Raw genomic sequence first — 15,856 nt, forward strand, 5'->3', positions numbered from 1 at the left:
TGGGTCCATTTTGTGTCTCATATAATTGTCAAAAAAATGGATGTTTGGGAACTATTACTGTTACTAAACAAGCTAATGCAAATCAAAAACAGAATTACCTGGAAAAACTCAGCAGGTCTGGCAGCATCGGCGGAGAAGAAAAGAGTTGACGTTTCGAGTCCCTATGACCCTTCAACATGCTCGAAACGTCAACTCTTTTCTTCTCCGCCGATGCTGCCAGACCTGCTGAGTTTTTCCAGGTAATTCTGTTTTAGTTTTGGATTTCTAGCATCTGCAGTTTTTTTGTTTTTAAGCTAATGCAAATGTCTGGTGTGGTTGGTTACAGTTGGTCTCTATCATACAATTGCTAAGTCAAACTAATTTTTAAAAAATGGGCTGCATTTTCCTACACTAGCACTGACACTAGCAATGTCAGATGAAGGGTGTTCGAGCAAAATAGATTTTGTCAGAGTTCCGCCCCCATTCCCACTGTGGGAAACTGATGTACGTCAGGACAGAGTCTCAGCTCTGCCAATTTTTGCCCTTCGGGCGCACCTTCAGTTAGTACAAATATAATTAGTAGAGATGACACCAGGTAACTTTGCCAAGGATCTGAAAGCAGATTATACATTTCAGGCAAATAATCCAAAGAAATTTTGAATTTTTGTGTAAATAGAAACATTTTTCTTTTGCCACCACTACCAGCTTTATTCTCTATTACTTGAAGACACTTGCTCATGCAGAAGCGCAGTTGGCCACTTTCAAGTATCTCATCCAAGTGGCTGTTTCATCTGAGCCTACAGAATGCGACTGATGTTAAATTTAGGTATGCAATGAGTTTGAGATTGGACTTCATTGCCCCCATTTTATGACCAGACCAATTTCAGGGACCGACGTTCTGTGCTCCAAGGAAGCCTGCGATATCTCTAACCTGAAATTGGGTCATGCTAATTTTTAGGATTCCTTGCAAATTGCCCCAGACAGATATTTAGGCCCATTACAAATGTAAATACAGGGCCTAATCCTTGTTTCATGCATCCTTACATGAATAGGATATCATGGAGCAGGTGCAGCACCTGCTCCACTCCAATTTCACTCCCCACCACAACTGCTGCTACCACCACATGTTCGGTTAGGTTGGATGCCATGTCTGAACAATGACAGCTTGATCCGATTGATCAGTTGGCTGATTATATCAGTTATATTCCTGGTATTTCAGAAATGATGTATGAAGGACTTTTTTTGTATTTGTTCATTACTTTGAATATAATTCAGAAGTACAGGATTGATTGAATTTAGTGAAATAAAATGGTAACTGTACTAACAAAACTTTTACGTGTATTCAATCCTTCCAGAGGCCAGTAAATTGGTTATGTCCTATGTTGCTGCTGTTTGTGGCAAGGGAGCAGAGGTCAATCAAGTTAAGGAGCAGCTGCTGCAGTCAAACCCTGTGCTTGAGGGTAAGTTTAAGGATATTTAGTATGTCACCTTGCTTTCTAATAGGGGTAGTGGTGTTCTTGTGCCAAAACCAAAGCATGTTAAGGTCCAAATTTATTTTAACATTCAGTTCCATTCTTCTAAGGTCATGCATGTAAGAATTATCTTATGGGGTTAATACATAGGAAAGGTTCTGAAGTGTCATGGGGTTAAAGCTGAAGTCCATTCATGAGAAACTATCCACCATCATGTAGCACCTGAGACATCTTCCTGAAATTACTCTGGGTCATTCACAGTCTTAAGTGATTATACAGGAGTCTGGTATATCAAATAGAGTAGTCTATGGTCTGGAAGCAGCTTGCTGCATAGGAATCACACATAGTGGGAAGTGATCAATTGGGAAGCGAATTTCACTGGATAATCTTGAGGGTCCTAAGCTTAACTAAAAAAAAAAGTCCCGTCTACAAACCTCCCCCCCACCCCCGGCCGCGCACATGCGCGGCCTTGGACACACAACCACCAACTCACAACCCAGGAAAACTGAGGCAGATTGTAGACACCAACTGTTGCACTGGCAATGATCAGTTGCATCTGGATAAACTGGCTGAATTACAGGGCTATATGCTCAGTACATTGGATGATGCATTTACTCTTTGAAGCATCAAGAAAGTTTCAAATATATCTGTGTGTGTGTACATATATACACACGTGCGTGCACACACACACACATACACATGTATGTATTTAGTATTTCCTGCTTTCTGTTTGGTTATGTCTGCCTCCCCATCCCACTCACCTTCACTGTAGTGAACACACAATCTAATATTCTGCAGCACACTGGTATGTTGACTCTCCATTTCAGTACATCCACTTTTGTTCGCTATCAGTGCCTGATAACTTCAGGCTACCTCTTGTCAGGCAGGTAAGAATACTCTAGCTCACACTCTAACTTCACTACCAAAGATCTATTCTTACCTGTAAGGAGATTCACGATTCTCATTTTTTTTTTTGAGGTGTCATAATTTCTTTCTACTTGGCCTACCTTGATCAAGGCTTCTGAAATTCATCAAGTAGAACCATGGGACTTAAATATTTCACTATAGAGCTTTCTAAACAAGCCACATTGTTTCTCTCACATCATAGGAGTTGCTTTATAATGTAAGTCAAAGGCTGAGCATCATTTCATAGTTTAGGAAGCCAGTTTTAACAAATTTGGATTTTGATCTATAGAGGAAGACTTTTCATTTCTAGAATGCTCTAGATGCAGGAATACTGATTTATAGCACTATCACAGACTGAAGTGGAATAAACATCAACACTTAAGCATTTCTGTAGTGTAACCTGGTTATTACTGAACAAAACACTTACGGTCAAGACCGCCAATTGCATTGTAGAAAAGTATCAAATCAAATCCAGCAATTCACAGTGCAGTGTACTATGTGACTCGGTAACTGAAAGAGCGACTGGTTCTTAGTGGTTTGTGTACGGATAGAATGCTCATCCTGATCCCTGGAGTACAAATGTTTGTTTTTGTGTCTCATCCAGTTTTTTTTTGTGGTTCTGATTTGTAACTCTTTCGAGTACAAACCCGTTTCCATCTGTTTCAGATGAAGTTACATTGTTTCATAGTTTGCCATTGTGAGATTTGATTTACTATTTTTAAATCTCTGTATAAGAGAAGCAAAGAATTCCGGTTAATGCATTCTTCTTCCTTGTTTTCTTCCATTAGCCTTTGGAAATGCCAAAACTATGAGGAATGACAATTCTTCCAGATTTGTAAGTAGCTATTTTGTTTGACATTTCAGAGTTGTTCCTGTTAGCTTTTATATTAGAAAGCTATGATCAAGTTTTTAATATTAAAAAAGGTCATGTTTCAATTTCTCATCAAATGATTGAGAATGATTTAAAACGTAGATATGCATGGTGCTTGAGTTAATTCTACTGCATGAGAAATGTTGTTCATAAAAGTGCAAGGCTGTGTCACTTCATGTCACATTATCCTCTTCACCTTTTGGTTGCTTTGGTTTGTGACACATGAAAATTCCTTATAAACTTTGGCATTGTTTGATACAGCACTGTCTTTCAGAAGGCATGGGTTCAAACACCACCTTTTGTCATCTGTTACCTCCTGTGGGTTTCTCTCAGTCTGTTACCAATCTGTGGCTTTGTCATAAGCTTCTCTGAGTGTTAAGGGGCTGAGTCAAAGGTTAAGAGACAAAAGTCACAAAGTAGGAATGTAACTGCACTGCCACAGCATCTCTTGAGAGAACCTGCATAAATTATGAACCTCTTTCAAATTACATGGACACTGTAAGCAGAGGTTAAAATCATGCCTATTTATTTTGCAAGCAAATTTTTTTGGATCAACAGAAAATGCCCTAATTGTAGAATGAAAGAGCACAGTTTAAAATTTTGTTAACCATATTTGGTAGAAAATGTAAATAGTAGTACATTTCTTTATCCTCCATTGAGACACTGGTTATAGTTTCTTTAATTGTCTCTCTTACATCAATTTCATAACACATCCAATGGAATGTTTCAATTTCACAGGGAAAGTATATGGATATTGAGTTTGACTTCAAAGGTGACCCCCTTGGTGGCGTTATCAGCAACTGTAAGTATTCCACAGTGGTAAATAAGATGGTTTTGCAAAGACAAGGGGGAAGAAATGTATTTGCTACACAGATTATGTTGATTCCCCAGGGCAGGTCGCGCTGTAGACAACTACCTGCACAGCCCACATGATTTCCTCAGTGATGTCATTACAGAATACTGCACAGGTAGTGTGCTGGGCCCTTTCTGTTCCTGGGAATCAAGTTATGTCTCTGTAGCTAGAATTGGCACGATGGGAATTAATACTTTGTTAAGCATTTGAGGTGGTATTAAACAGATGGAATTCAGGTGCTGTGGGATGCAGAGTTTTGACATACAATTAAAAGCTAACAAAAAATGCTGATTGTTTTACAATATCTTTACCAAGTGGTTTCAACTGTGGGCACCGCTTCATGAACAATCTGTAATGAAATGTGGGATCATAGCTGTGTGTTTTGGGAGTATAGTTCATACTCATAGGTATCACTCACTGAGGGAAGGATTTATTATATTCGCCCCAGTTCACTTCCCTCTTCTGTGTTGTACAGTATCTGCTCTGAAACTTGAAGAGGTTTGGATGGATGGTTGCTGATTTGATTGTGCAAATGTTATTGGTGCACTTTGCTCTGTAATGTCTTCTGTTACTTTGGCACCAAAGGTATGTCAAAAAACCTACTGTCTCATACCCATCATGTTTCGAGCCCAAGTCACCTATCTGGCACTACCTTCCTGCTATCCTTAGCCTTTAGAGATGGTGATTTCTTGAGGTGGAGATTTAGCAAGAAGTTGTTGAATGATTGTGCCTCTGCTTCACGAAGCCTTGCAGCCAACCTCTGATATAATTATGGAATTATCAGTAGCTGTCAACTGAACACAGGCCTCAATTTTGATGCTTCTGGGGCATTCCAACCCCCTGTAAGAAGTGTCAGCAGGAGCAGCCCATTCTGCTGTCTGTAAATCTAAAATGATTTTCTTCAGGATGCCCAGCCTGTTGTCTCCTTTGTTACTGTAACAGCAGCATGAAAAGGCTGCCCAATTCTACCAGACTGCCTTTCTAAATGTCATGGTGGGATTGATGACAACCTTCTGTCCATCCATGTCCATGTCTAGAATGCAATGGCCTACGTGAACACAAAGGTTCTCTTATATCAATAAACATTAAAGTTTGAAACTGCTAACACTATATGCTGGCCAATGCCAGGTTCCCTCACTTTAGTTTTGTGCCTATTACCTGTGGGAGGACAAATGTGGAAATACACACCTATGAAAATGGCAGGCAGGAAAAGACCAGTTGGTCTATCAAGCCTGTCCCATAATCATTAAGTCTGGAGGATTGTGACTAGACACTTACTATACCCCTCTCCCCTGCCCCCAAACAGCCATGTAATCTCCTGGAGCAGGCAAAGGGGGAAAAACCCCAGAGCCAATAAAGGAAAAAAACTCTGGAACATTCCTCATTGACTTCCTCAGGCAATCCAGAAGATCACATTGACTATTATAGTTTCTGTTGATCCACTTCCCTTTTATATAATCTCTGCCCCAGCCACAACACGGTCCAGCTCCCTGTTGAAGGAGTGCAGAGAGTCAGCGCACATGATGCAAGTCAGAAACACATTTCAGAGGCTCACCGCTCTCTGTGAAAGGAAATACTGCCTAACATTTAGCCTATTTCATTGAGCACCTTGCAGGAGGTTCAGCAACTGACCCCACATTCTCCTTGTTAGATTGTCCATGCCTGGTTAGTGATCTGGCTCATGGTCTTTGTACTCCTTATTCATGCATTTTACTTGAGCACATGTGAGCTCTGTAGTTGATCCTGCTCTGAATGTAGATTTCTTTTCAAAAAAGGTGTTGAGAGGTCAACAATTGGATCAGGACCATGAACCATGTAAGCCCTCATGTAGCAGGTGCCTGCAAAGATTCTGAGAGCCGTGTAGGTTTCTGAGAGGTGCTGGCTTGCTGGGATTGTTGGGTCTGATGTTGTGGTGTTCATCCAGACCTATACAAACAGAAGAGGAATTTAGTCTGCTCCTCTTGTTCAAAGGTTAATTTTTGGAGGCAGGGGTGTATAGTGGGAGAGAGGGAATGTGAATTATCCAGTAATTCACTGTTAACAATTTAATTAAAACAGCACAGGATGCGTTTTATTCTCAAAGAAGATTTGAATTAAATGCTTTGAATTAAGAATAGACTATGTGCCATAAACCTGCCACAAATAAGTATGTCCAGATGGCCACATTCCACTATAACAATAACTTGCATTTATCTAGCATTTTTAATGTAGTAAAATGGCCCAACACACTTTGTTGAAGTTTATTGTTGTTGTTGAAGTTGCCATTATGTCAAAGGGTGAATTTTACAGGGGCAGGGGATGTCCTTTTTGTACCGCCAACCACCGCCGCCGCCGCCCCCCCCCCCCCCCCCCCCCCCCCCCCCACCACCACCCCACCTCACCCCTTGCGCCCATAGGAAAGTCGGTCAGCAGCTTGTTGAATTTAAAACAGGCTGATCCACAGTGATAATACGCTGGGGGTGGGACTTCACCCCCTCAGGGAAAGGAAATCCCGTCTTCAAGATATGCTGACCAATCTGGTTGGCAGCTGAGTAGTTCCAGCAGTGCCAGAGCACCCTAGTAGCCACTGCTGAGACTACATGGGAGTCCAAAGAAGAAGACCATGGACGCTGGACTTGAAAGTAAACCTGGGGATTTTGGCGGGGTGGGATCAGGATCCTAGCAAGGCGGGGATTCTGGTTCTAGAGGCTGGGGGGGGCGGCACAAAGGTGCGGTACCAGTTTGAGGATGTGCTCTCAATGGGCATGGGGACACCCAGAAAGGAGGTACCTCCTACCTTCCTTCCCTCCTCTTAGACCGAGCTGTGAAAGTAGTGGACTGGCCTTCTTTGTTCTGCCTTTCCTGCACATATTACTGCAGTGGAGGCAGAATGAAGCCCTGAACTGGCCATTAATTGCACAGTTTAGGGCTTTAATAGGCTTAAAGGCAGGCAGGCTGCCTGATGCCTTAGCTACCTGCTGCAATATGGGAACAGCCAGGGACAGGAAGGTGGTGGGCTAAGCACCAGTTTTATTTTACGTGCCCCCTTGCCTTCAGATACGCCAGTGGGGGCCGTTAAATTTCACCCCCCCCCCCCCCACAATGAGTCAGTAGGGGGAGGTGTTTGTAACATGGTAACTACCGCATCATTTTCAGTTCTGGAGTACAGTGAGGTGGTGGCATAGTGGTATTGTCACTGAACTGGTAATCCAGAGACCCAGAATAATGCTCTGAGGACCTGGGTTTGAATCCCACCAAATGGAATTTGATTTCAGTAAAAATCTGGAATTAAAAGTCTGATCATGACCATGAAACCATTGTCGATTGTCATAAAAACCCATCTGGTTCACTAATGTCCTTTAGGGAAGGAAATTTGCTATCCTCACCTGGTCTGGTCTACATATGACTCCAGTAATCTGCAGTAATGTGGTTGACCCTTAAATGCCCTCTGAATAGGCCGAGCAAACCAAAGTTAATAAAAAGGAATGAAACTGGATGGACCACCGGGCATTGATCCAGGCACCAGAAACGATAATAGCAATCCCAGCCCTGTCGACCCTACAAAAGTTACCCTTGCCTAACATCTGGGGGCCAAAATTGGAGAGCTGCCTCACGGACTAGTCAAGCAACAGCCTGACGTAGGCATACTCGCGGAATGATACCTTACAGATCATGTCCGTTCACCACCATCCCACTGGCAGGACAGACATAGCAGAAGTGGCAGCACAGTACTGTACAGGTGGGAGGGAATTGCCCTGAGTCCTCAACATCGACTTTGACTCAGTTCAAACATGGGCAATGAAAACTCCTGATTACCACGTACCTCAGCTGAAGAATCAGTACTCCTCCATATTGAACACCACTTGAAAGAAGCTCTGGGGGTGGCAAAGGCGCATAATATACTCTGGGTGTGGGACTTCAATGTCCATCACCAAGAGTGGCTTGGTAGCACAACAGACTGAGCTGGCTGAATCCTAAAGGACACAGCTGCTAGACTGGGTCTTCAACAAGTGGTGGGGGAACCCAACAAGAGGGAAAGATACACTTGACCTCATCCTCACCAACCTGCCCGCCACAGTTGCACCTGTCCATGACAGTATCGGTGGGAGACAAAGTCACGTCTTCACATCGAGAATGCCCTCCATCATGTGGCATGGCACTACTACCGTGCTAAATGGGATAAATTTTGAATAGGTCTAACAACTCAAGACTGGGCATCCATGAGGTACTGTGGCCCATCAGCAACAGCAGAATTGTATTCAACCACAATCTGCAACCTCATGGCCTGGCATATCCCCCACTCTACCATTATCACCAAGCCAGGGAATCAACCTTGGTTCAGGAGGGCATGTCAGGAGCAACACTAGGCATACCTTAAAATGAGGTGTCAATCTGGTGAAGCTACAACACAGGACTACTGTGCTAAACTGCATAAGCAACAAATGATAGACCGAGATAAGCAATTCCACAACCAATGGATCAGTTCTAAGCTCTGCCACATCCAGTCATGAATGGTGGTGGACAATTAAACAACTCACTGGAAGAGGAGGCTCCACAAATATCCCCATTCTCAATGATGGAGGAGCCCAGCACATCAGTGCAAAAGTTGAGGCTGAAGAATTCACCACAATCTTCAGCCAGAAGTGCCGAATGGGATGATCCATCTTGGCCTCCTCGGAGGTCCCCAGCATCACAGATGCCAGTCTTCAGCCAATTCGATTCACTCCACATGATATCAAGAAATGGCTGAAGGCACTGGATTCTGCAAAGGCTATGGACCTTGACAATATTCCGGCAGTAGTACTGAAGGCTTGTGCTCCAGAACTTGCACCCCCTAGCCAAGCTGTTCCAGTACAGCTACAAGACAGGCAATGCTAAAAATTTCCCAGATATGTCCTGTACACAAAAGGCGGGACAAATCCAATCCAGCTAATTACTGCCCCATCAGTCTCCTCTCCATCATCAGGAAGTGATGCAAAGGGTCATCAACAGTACTATCAAGCGGCACTTGCTTAGCAATAACCTGCTCATTTACACTCAGTTTGGGTTCTGCCAGGGTCATACAGCTCCTGACCTCATTACAGCCTTGGTTCAAACATGAACAGAAGAACTGAATTGCAAAGGTGAGGTGAGAGTGACTGCCTTTGATATCAAGGCTGCATTTGTCTGAGTGTGGCATCAAGGAGCCCTAGCAAAATTGGAGACAATGAGAATCAGGATGGAAACTCCACTGGTTGAAGTCATACCTAGCAGAAAGGATGGTGGTTGTGGTTGTTGGAGACCAATCTTCTCAGTTCCAGGACATCACTGCAGGAGTTCCTCATGATGGTATCCTAGGCCCAGCCATCTTCAGCTGCTTCATCAGTGACTTTCCGTCTATCATAAGGTCAGAAGTGGGAATGTTCCCTGATGATTGCACAAAGGTCAACACCATTTGCAACTCCTCTGATACTGAAGCAACCCATGTCTAAATACAGCTTGACCTAGATAATATCCAGCCTTGGGCTGACAAATGACAAGTAACACTTGTGCTACACAAGTCAGACAATGACCATCTCCAACAAGAGAGAATCTAACCATCGTCCCGTGACATTCGATGGCATTTCCTTCGCTGAATCCCCCACTATCAATACCCTCAGGGTTACCATTGACCAGAAACAGAACTGGACTACCCGTATAAATACTGTGGGTACATGTGCAGGTCCGAGGCTAGGAATCCTGTAGCATGTAACTCACTACCTGATTCCCCAAAGCAAGGCACAAGTCAGGAGTGTGATGAAATACACTCTACTTGCCTGGGTGAATGCAGCTCCAACAACACTTGAGAAGATTGACACCATACAGGACAAAGCAGCCTGCTTGATTGGCACCACATCCACAAACATTCACACCCTCCACCACTGATTAATAGCTGCAGCAGTGTGTACTATCTACAAGATGCACTGCAGGAACTCACCAAGGCTTTTTAGGCAGTGCCTTCCAAATCCACAACCACTACCATCTAGAAGGACAAGGGCAGCAGATACATGGGAACACCACCACCTGGATGTTCCCCTCCAAGTCACTCGCCATCCTGACTTGGAAATATATTTCCATTCCTTCACTGTTGCTGGGTCAAACTCCAGGAATTCCCTCCCTAACAGCACCGTGGATGTGCCTACACCACTGCAGCAGTTCAAAAAGGCAGCTCACCACCATCTTCTCCAGCAATTAGGGATGGGCAATAAATGCTAGCCTAACCAGCGACGCCCACGTCCCGTAAATGAATTTTAAAAATATCCTTTGTTCTTTATTGTGCATGCCTGTGCCATACAGTGGCTCCCTTCTCCTGTCTAATTTTCATGTTGGGACAGCAAACCATGTGAGTTTTCGTCCTGCCAGGGTTTTTAAAGCTACTTATCTCACTGGAGAATGTTTTTTTTAGATATCCTACATGTAGGTTCTGTTAATACTTCTAAAATATATGTCATATTTTGAAGTTTTGATTAATAGGACATGTTATCTTCTGTGGACAGAACCCAAGCATTTTCATGTCATTAAGGACAGGCCTCTTGTTTCCTGTGACCAGTTTTAATGAGCAGAAAAGCCACTCCAGAACACATTGTGCTGACTGGACATGCTTATTTCAGTTAAGTGAAAAGATGTTTCTGCAGATATAACCAGCATAATTTGGAGGCATTTATAAACTAGATCAAACTGAGAAGTTAAATATAGCACATGATGTGATTACCTTTGATAATATTGCAGTGACGAGACTTTATGATGCCCATTTTTAGTTTTAGCATTGTACCTCCACTTGCAAGTTCACACAATGATGTATCATGTTGGGTTTTTATCATATAGAAATACCTGAAGCCATTTAAACAATTCCTGAAATACTCTAATTGTAGCGAGTGTTTACGAACATGCATTTGATTGTAACCTGCTGAGAACAGTCTAGACTAGTATAGCCTGCAATCATTCCATTCATATTAAGGTAACTATACCTTAATTAGTGTGTCTATGTTACACTAAAGTCTTGTTTAAATTGTTTTTTTGAGTTTAAATTACCTTGGGAAGAATTTTGGTGAACTTGTATCAGTGTCAGAAAAAACCCAACAAACGGCCTGTTTGTTTTAGAAGTAAGGTCAGTATTGCCCCATGTAATGCTGGCAACCATAGAATGGTATAACACAGAAGGAGGCCATTTAGCCTATTCTGTTTGTGCAGGCTGTTTGAACAAGCTATTCAATTAGTCCCACTGTCTTACAGTGTTCCCTTTAAGATGTTGCTATTTAGCACAGCCAGTTTTTTCCCCTCTGTGTGTGGTCCCATGTGCAGAAATGCATGAGCATTAGTTAGCATGGAACACGACCTGCATGGTACCTTGCAGTTTAGCAAGAATATTCCTTCCCTGAACTTTCTCCATTGCCCTGTAATTTTTTCCCACTTCAAATATTTATCCAATTCCCTTTTGAAAATTATTATTGAATCTGCCTTCACCACCCTGGTAAAGAATGTATTAGCAGACAATTTCGAAATGCATAATATAATCAAGCAAAGTCAGCATGGCTTCATGAAGGGGAAATCATGCCTGACAAATGTATTAGAATTCTTTGAGGAGGTAACAAGCAGGATAGATAAAGGGGAAGCAGTAGATGTAATATATTTGGATTTTCAAAAGACATTCAATAAGCTACAGCACATAAGGCTACTTAATAAAAGAAGAGCCCATGGTGTTGGGGGTTGTCTATTAGTATGGATAGAGGATTGGCTAGCTAATAGAAGACAGAGTTAGGATAAGGGGGGCATTTTCAGGATGGCAACCTGTAACTAGTGGAGTGCCAAAGGGACCAGTGCTTGGCCACAATTATTTACAATACATATTAGTGGCTTGAATGAGGGATGTGAATGTACTATCGCCAAGTGTGTGGGTGATACAAAAATAGGTGGGAAGGCAAGTGGTGAGGATGACACAGAGGAACCATAGACAGGTTAACTGAGTGGGCAAAAACTTATCAGATGGAATATAATGTGAGAAAACGTAAGGTTATGCACTTTGGCAGGAAGAATAGAGGAGCTGAGTATTACTTAAATAGAGAATGACTGCACAAAACTACAGCACAGAGGGATTTGGGAGTCCTTGTGCATAAATCCCAAAAAGCTAACATACAACTTCAGCAGGTAATAGAGAAGACAAATGGAATGCTGGCCTTTATTTCAAAGGGAACGGAGCATAAAAAGGAAAGTCTTGCTAAAACTATACGAGGTGCTAGTTAGACCACATCTAGAATACTGTGAACAGTTTTAGTCCACTTATCAAAGGAAAGATGAAGTGGCATTGGAGGCAGTCCAGAGAAGATTCACTAAGTTGATCCTGGGTATGGAGGGATTTTCTTATGAGGAGAGGTTGAGTAGGTTGGGCCTATATTCATTGGAGTTTAGAAGAATGAAGGGGACCTTATTGAAACATAACGTTCTTAGGGGGCTTGACAGGGTAGATGCTGAGAGGTTGTTTCCGCTTGTGAGAGAATCTAGGACCAGAGGGCATAATCCCAGAGTAAGGGGCTGCCCATTTAAGACAGACGAGGAGGAATTTATTCTCTGAGGGTAGTGAATCTGTGGAATTCTTTACCTTAGAGGGCTGTAGAGGCTGGGTCGTTAGGTATACTCAAGACTGAGATAGATTTTTAATCAGTAAGGGAATCTAGGGTTATGGAGAAAAGACGGGAAAATGGAGTGGAGGATTATCAGATCAGCCATGATCTCATTGAATTGCAGAGCAGACTCGATGGGCCAAATAGCCTACTTCTGCTCCTACGCCTTATGGTCACTCTTTCATTGCATTCCAGGTCATCATAACCTGCTACCCAATTTTTTTCCCTTCATCACTTGGTTCTTTTACCAATTATCTTAAACCTGTGTTCCTTGGTTAATGACTCTTCTGCCACTCTGTCAAAACCCTTCATGATTTTGAACACCTCTAGCAAACCCTTGACATCCTTCCTAAAGTGCGGTGCCTAGAATTGTAAAGCAGTACTCCAGTTGTGCCCTTCTAGCATTTTATAAAAATTTAGCATAAAACCAAGCAATAATAGGTGCAACTGGGGAAGGCAGAATGAAGGAGACCAGCCCACTACTTTCAGAGCACAGGCTAAAAGGCAGGAAGGGTGGGGGACAGGGGACCCCACCAAAGGAGGTACCCCGTGTGCCCGTTGGGTCTATCCCCCTCACCCGGCTTCTAGAACCTGACTCCCCCTACCCTCTCACGAGCAAAATTGGGTGGGATAGCTGTGGGTACTAAGCCCATCGTTTTATGTCTGTGCTGGTATTTTACAGTTGATACTGTACGTTTACATTTGCACAGAACAGGATAAGCCTCAGAAGGCACTATGGGTATTGAATTGCCATTTGAGTAATACAAATAGAGAATGCTGTCTGTTTGTGAGATATGGATGAATGGCTGCATAGATAACTAAGATATGATTGTGTTAATGCAGGTGATTCATGTATTAAACATTTTCCAAACCTCATTCTGAAACGTGGGGTTTTATATTGGTAATTTAACTATTTGGAGAAGTTCCTGTGGTAGATGGTCAATCTTAATCATGTAGAAATGCTAATGTTGAATAGCAACCAGGAGGTTGATGTGACTCCCAGTCAGTGTTCTTTAATGTGGTGTTGGCTTCAGTGGGGTGAAGATTATATTGGATTCTTCCTCAAGCCATTGCCTTTTTTTTTTATGCAGTCATGACATTTAGGTGGCATAATGGAAGATTGCCCCTCCAAACTTTGGAGACTTTTTAAAAATGGGTTTTAGTTCCTCGTTTTTTTTCTGTGAGAAGCGAGCTTTGTTCCATTTTCATTGTGCTGTGTGTTTTTATTTCACGTTGACAGGTTGCTACTTGTGTTGGGCAAATGTTAACATGGGATCAAGCTAACTTTGACTGTTTGGGGAGGGGGAGTGGGTTGTGAGACGGCATATTTGAGTTTCTCTCCAAGTCTATTTTCACAGTTTGCTAGTTTGAAGTGTTCCGTTCAGACTTGGAGTTTTCAGAAAAGACTTTTCTGACTTCATATCCCCTCTAACACAAAAACAGCCTACTTCCACCGCTGCGCCATCAGCCATCTCCACCGACCTCGGCTCATCGCCTGAAAACCTCATACATATTTTTGATACCTGCAGGCTTAACTATTCTGATGCTTTCCTGGCCATGCTCCATAAACTTGTGCTTATTGAAAACTCTATCTATATTCTAAACCCAAACCAAATCCCACTCATCCATTGCCCTTGTGCTTGTTGACCTATATTGGTTTCTGGTTCAGCAATGCCTCAGTTGTAAAATTCTCACCCATATTTCCAAATTCCTCCATGCCTTAGCCCTCCTCATCTCTGTAAATATCTCCAGCTCTCCAAGAACTTTGCCCTCTTCCAACCCTGGCCTCTTGTGCATCCCCACACTCTTTGACCCTCCCTTGTTTGCTGTGCTTTCAGCTGCCTAGACCCTAAGCTATGAACATAGTCTGACCTTTTAATTGTTGAATTGCAAAGTATTTCAGATTTGGTTTTGTGCATCTGGCAAATTAAAAGAAGATTGTAGAAGCTTTATGCATAGAATTAAGAAGTCACGATTAATAACAGCTGGGCTGACCAGAGCATCATTCAAAGCTTGAACTCATTGTTTGAATGTTTATGCTGAGCTGAGGTATCTGTTTACTCTGAATATCCTTTTTAATGAGTTTTTTATACAATACAATTAAAGTGTTGGCAGATAATACAAGCGAGCCAGCAAAAACACAATTCTGTTTGTTGCCATGTAATGATGTTAGCCCAGCAATTTTAGTCAGCTGAGGCAGCTCCTCCAAGCTAAATGATTGTAGCCAATCATGTGTGACTAAGTTGAATAGCAGGAAGCAGTGTGTACCCCCCCCCCCCCCACCCAACTGTTCTGGCTTGTTATCGCATTTGATCTATGAGTATAAGGCAGAATATTATATCAGCTGTACTGCAGTAAATCTGAAATTCTAATAACTAGAAGAGCTTAGCAAACTTATCCAGTGAGCAGCTGAGCCACGAAGACTAGGGGGAACCCAGGTTGGATCCTGAAGTGTTAAGTTACTGACCCCAGCCAGGATGGCTTCCATGCATAGGAAGGGTAAAATTGGCCCTTCTTGCCAGACTCTACTGCAGGAAGCGCATCAGGGAGGGATAGGGGTGGGTTCATTTTTGATGCCCCTGCTATCGTTTGAAAGAGAATTTATACAATAGGTGCCATGTCCTCAAGAAGCCATTTATATCCAGTGGACTACTCAGCAAGTGTAGTCACTGTTTGGCCAAATGCAGCAATCAATTTTCTCACAGCTCTGTCTCACAAGCAATAATAAGGTAAAATAGCAGTTCATGTGCTTTGGCAGTTTGATTATGGATTGGACAGATATCAGCTATAATTCATTTGATTCTTGCCTCGAAGAGTGGAGGTTGTGGTCTCACCAGGTGCTTGACACATAATCTAGGCTGATACTTCAGTTCAGTCATGAGGTGCTGTCTTTTGGGTGAGATGTTGAAGAAGGTCCCAATTGCCCTCTCAGGTCGACATAAAATATCCTATGGGATTATCTTGAAGAAGAGCAAAATTGGTGCCCTAATCAATATTTATCCCCAACCAGCATCACTGGTTGACCAGGTGATCTGGTAATTTTCACATTGCTGTTTGTGAGAATTTGCTGTGCATAAATTGACAGATGTGTTTCTTAGCTCCACACTTCAAAAACGATACTTTGGCTATTAAGTACCTTAGGAGGGCCTGAGGTCATGCA

The 15,856-nt window shown here is 42.7% G+C and overlaps 1 protein-coding gene across 2 annotated transcripts in view; it reads left to right on the forward strand.

Moving 5' to 3' along the window:
* myo1b (myosin IB) overlaps nt 1–15,856 on the forward strand; it is a 290,431-nt gene that overhangs the window by 133,658 nt on the left and 140,917 nt on the right. For both annotated transcript variants that reach the window (XM_041200715.1, XM_041200716.1), the window contains exons 5-7: nt 1,335–1,439; nt 3,146–3,192; nt 3,967–4,030. In XM_041200715.1, the coding sequence (XP_041056649.1) occupies nt 1,335–1,439; nt 3,146–3,192; nt 3,967–4,030 (216 nt within the window). The remainder of the gene's footprint in view (nt 1–1,334; nt 1,440–3,145; nt 3,193–3,966; nt 4,031–15,856) is intronic.

Source organism: Carcharodon carcharias, chromosome 12, assembly GCF_017639515.1.
Source record: "Carcharodon carcharias isolate sCarCar2 chromosome 12, sCarCar2.pri, whole genome shotgun sequence".
Lineage (NCBI taxonomy): Eukaryota > Metazoa > Chordata > Chondrichthyes > Lamniformes > Lamnidae > Carcharodon > Carcharodon carcharias.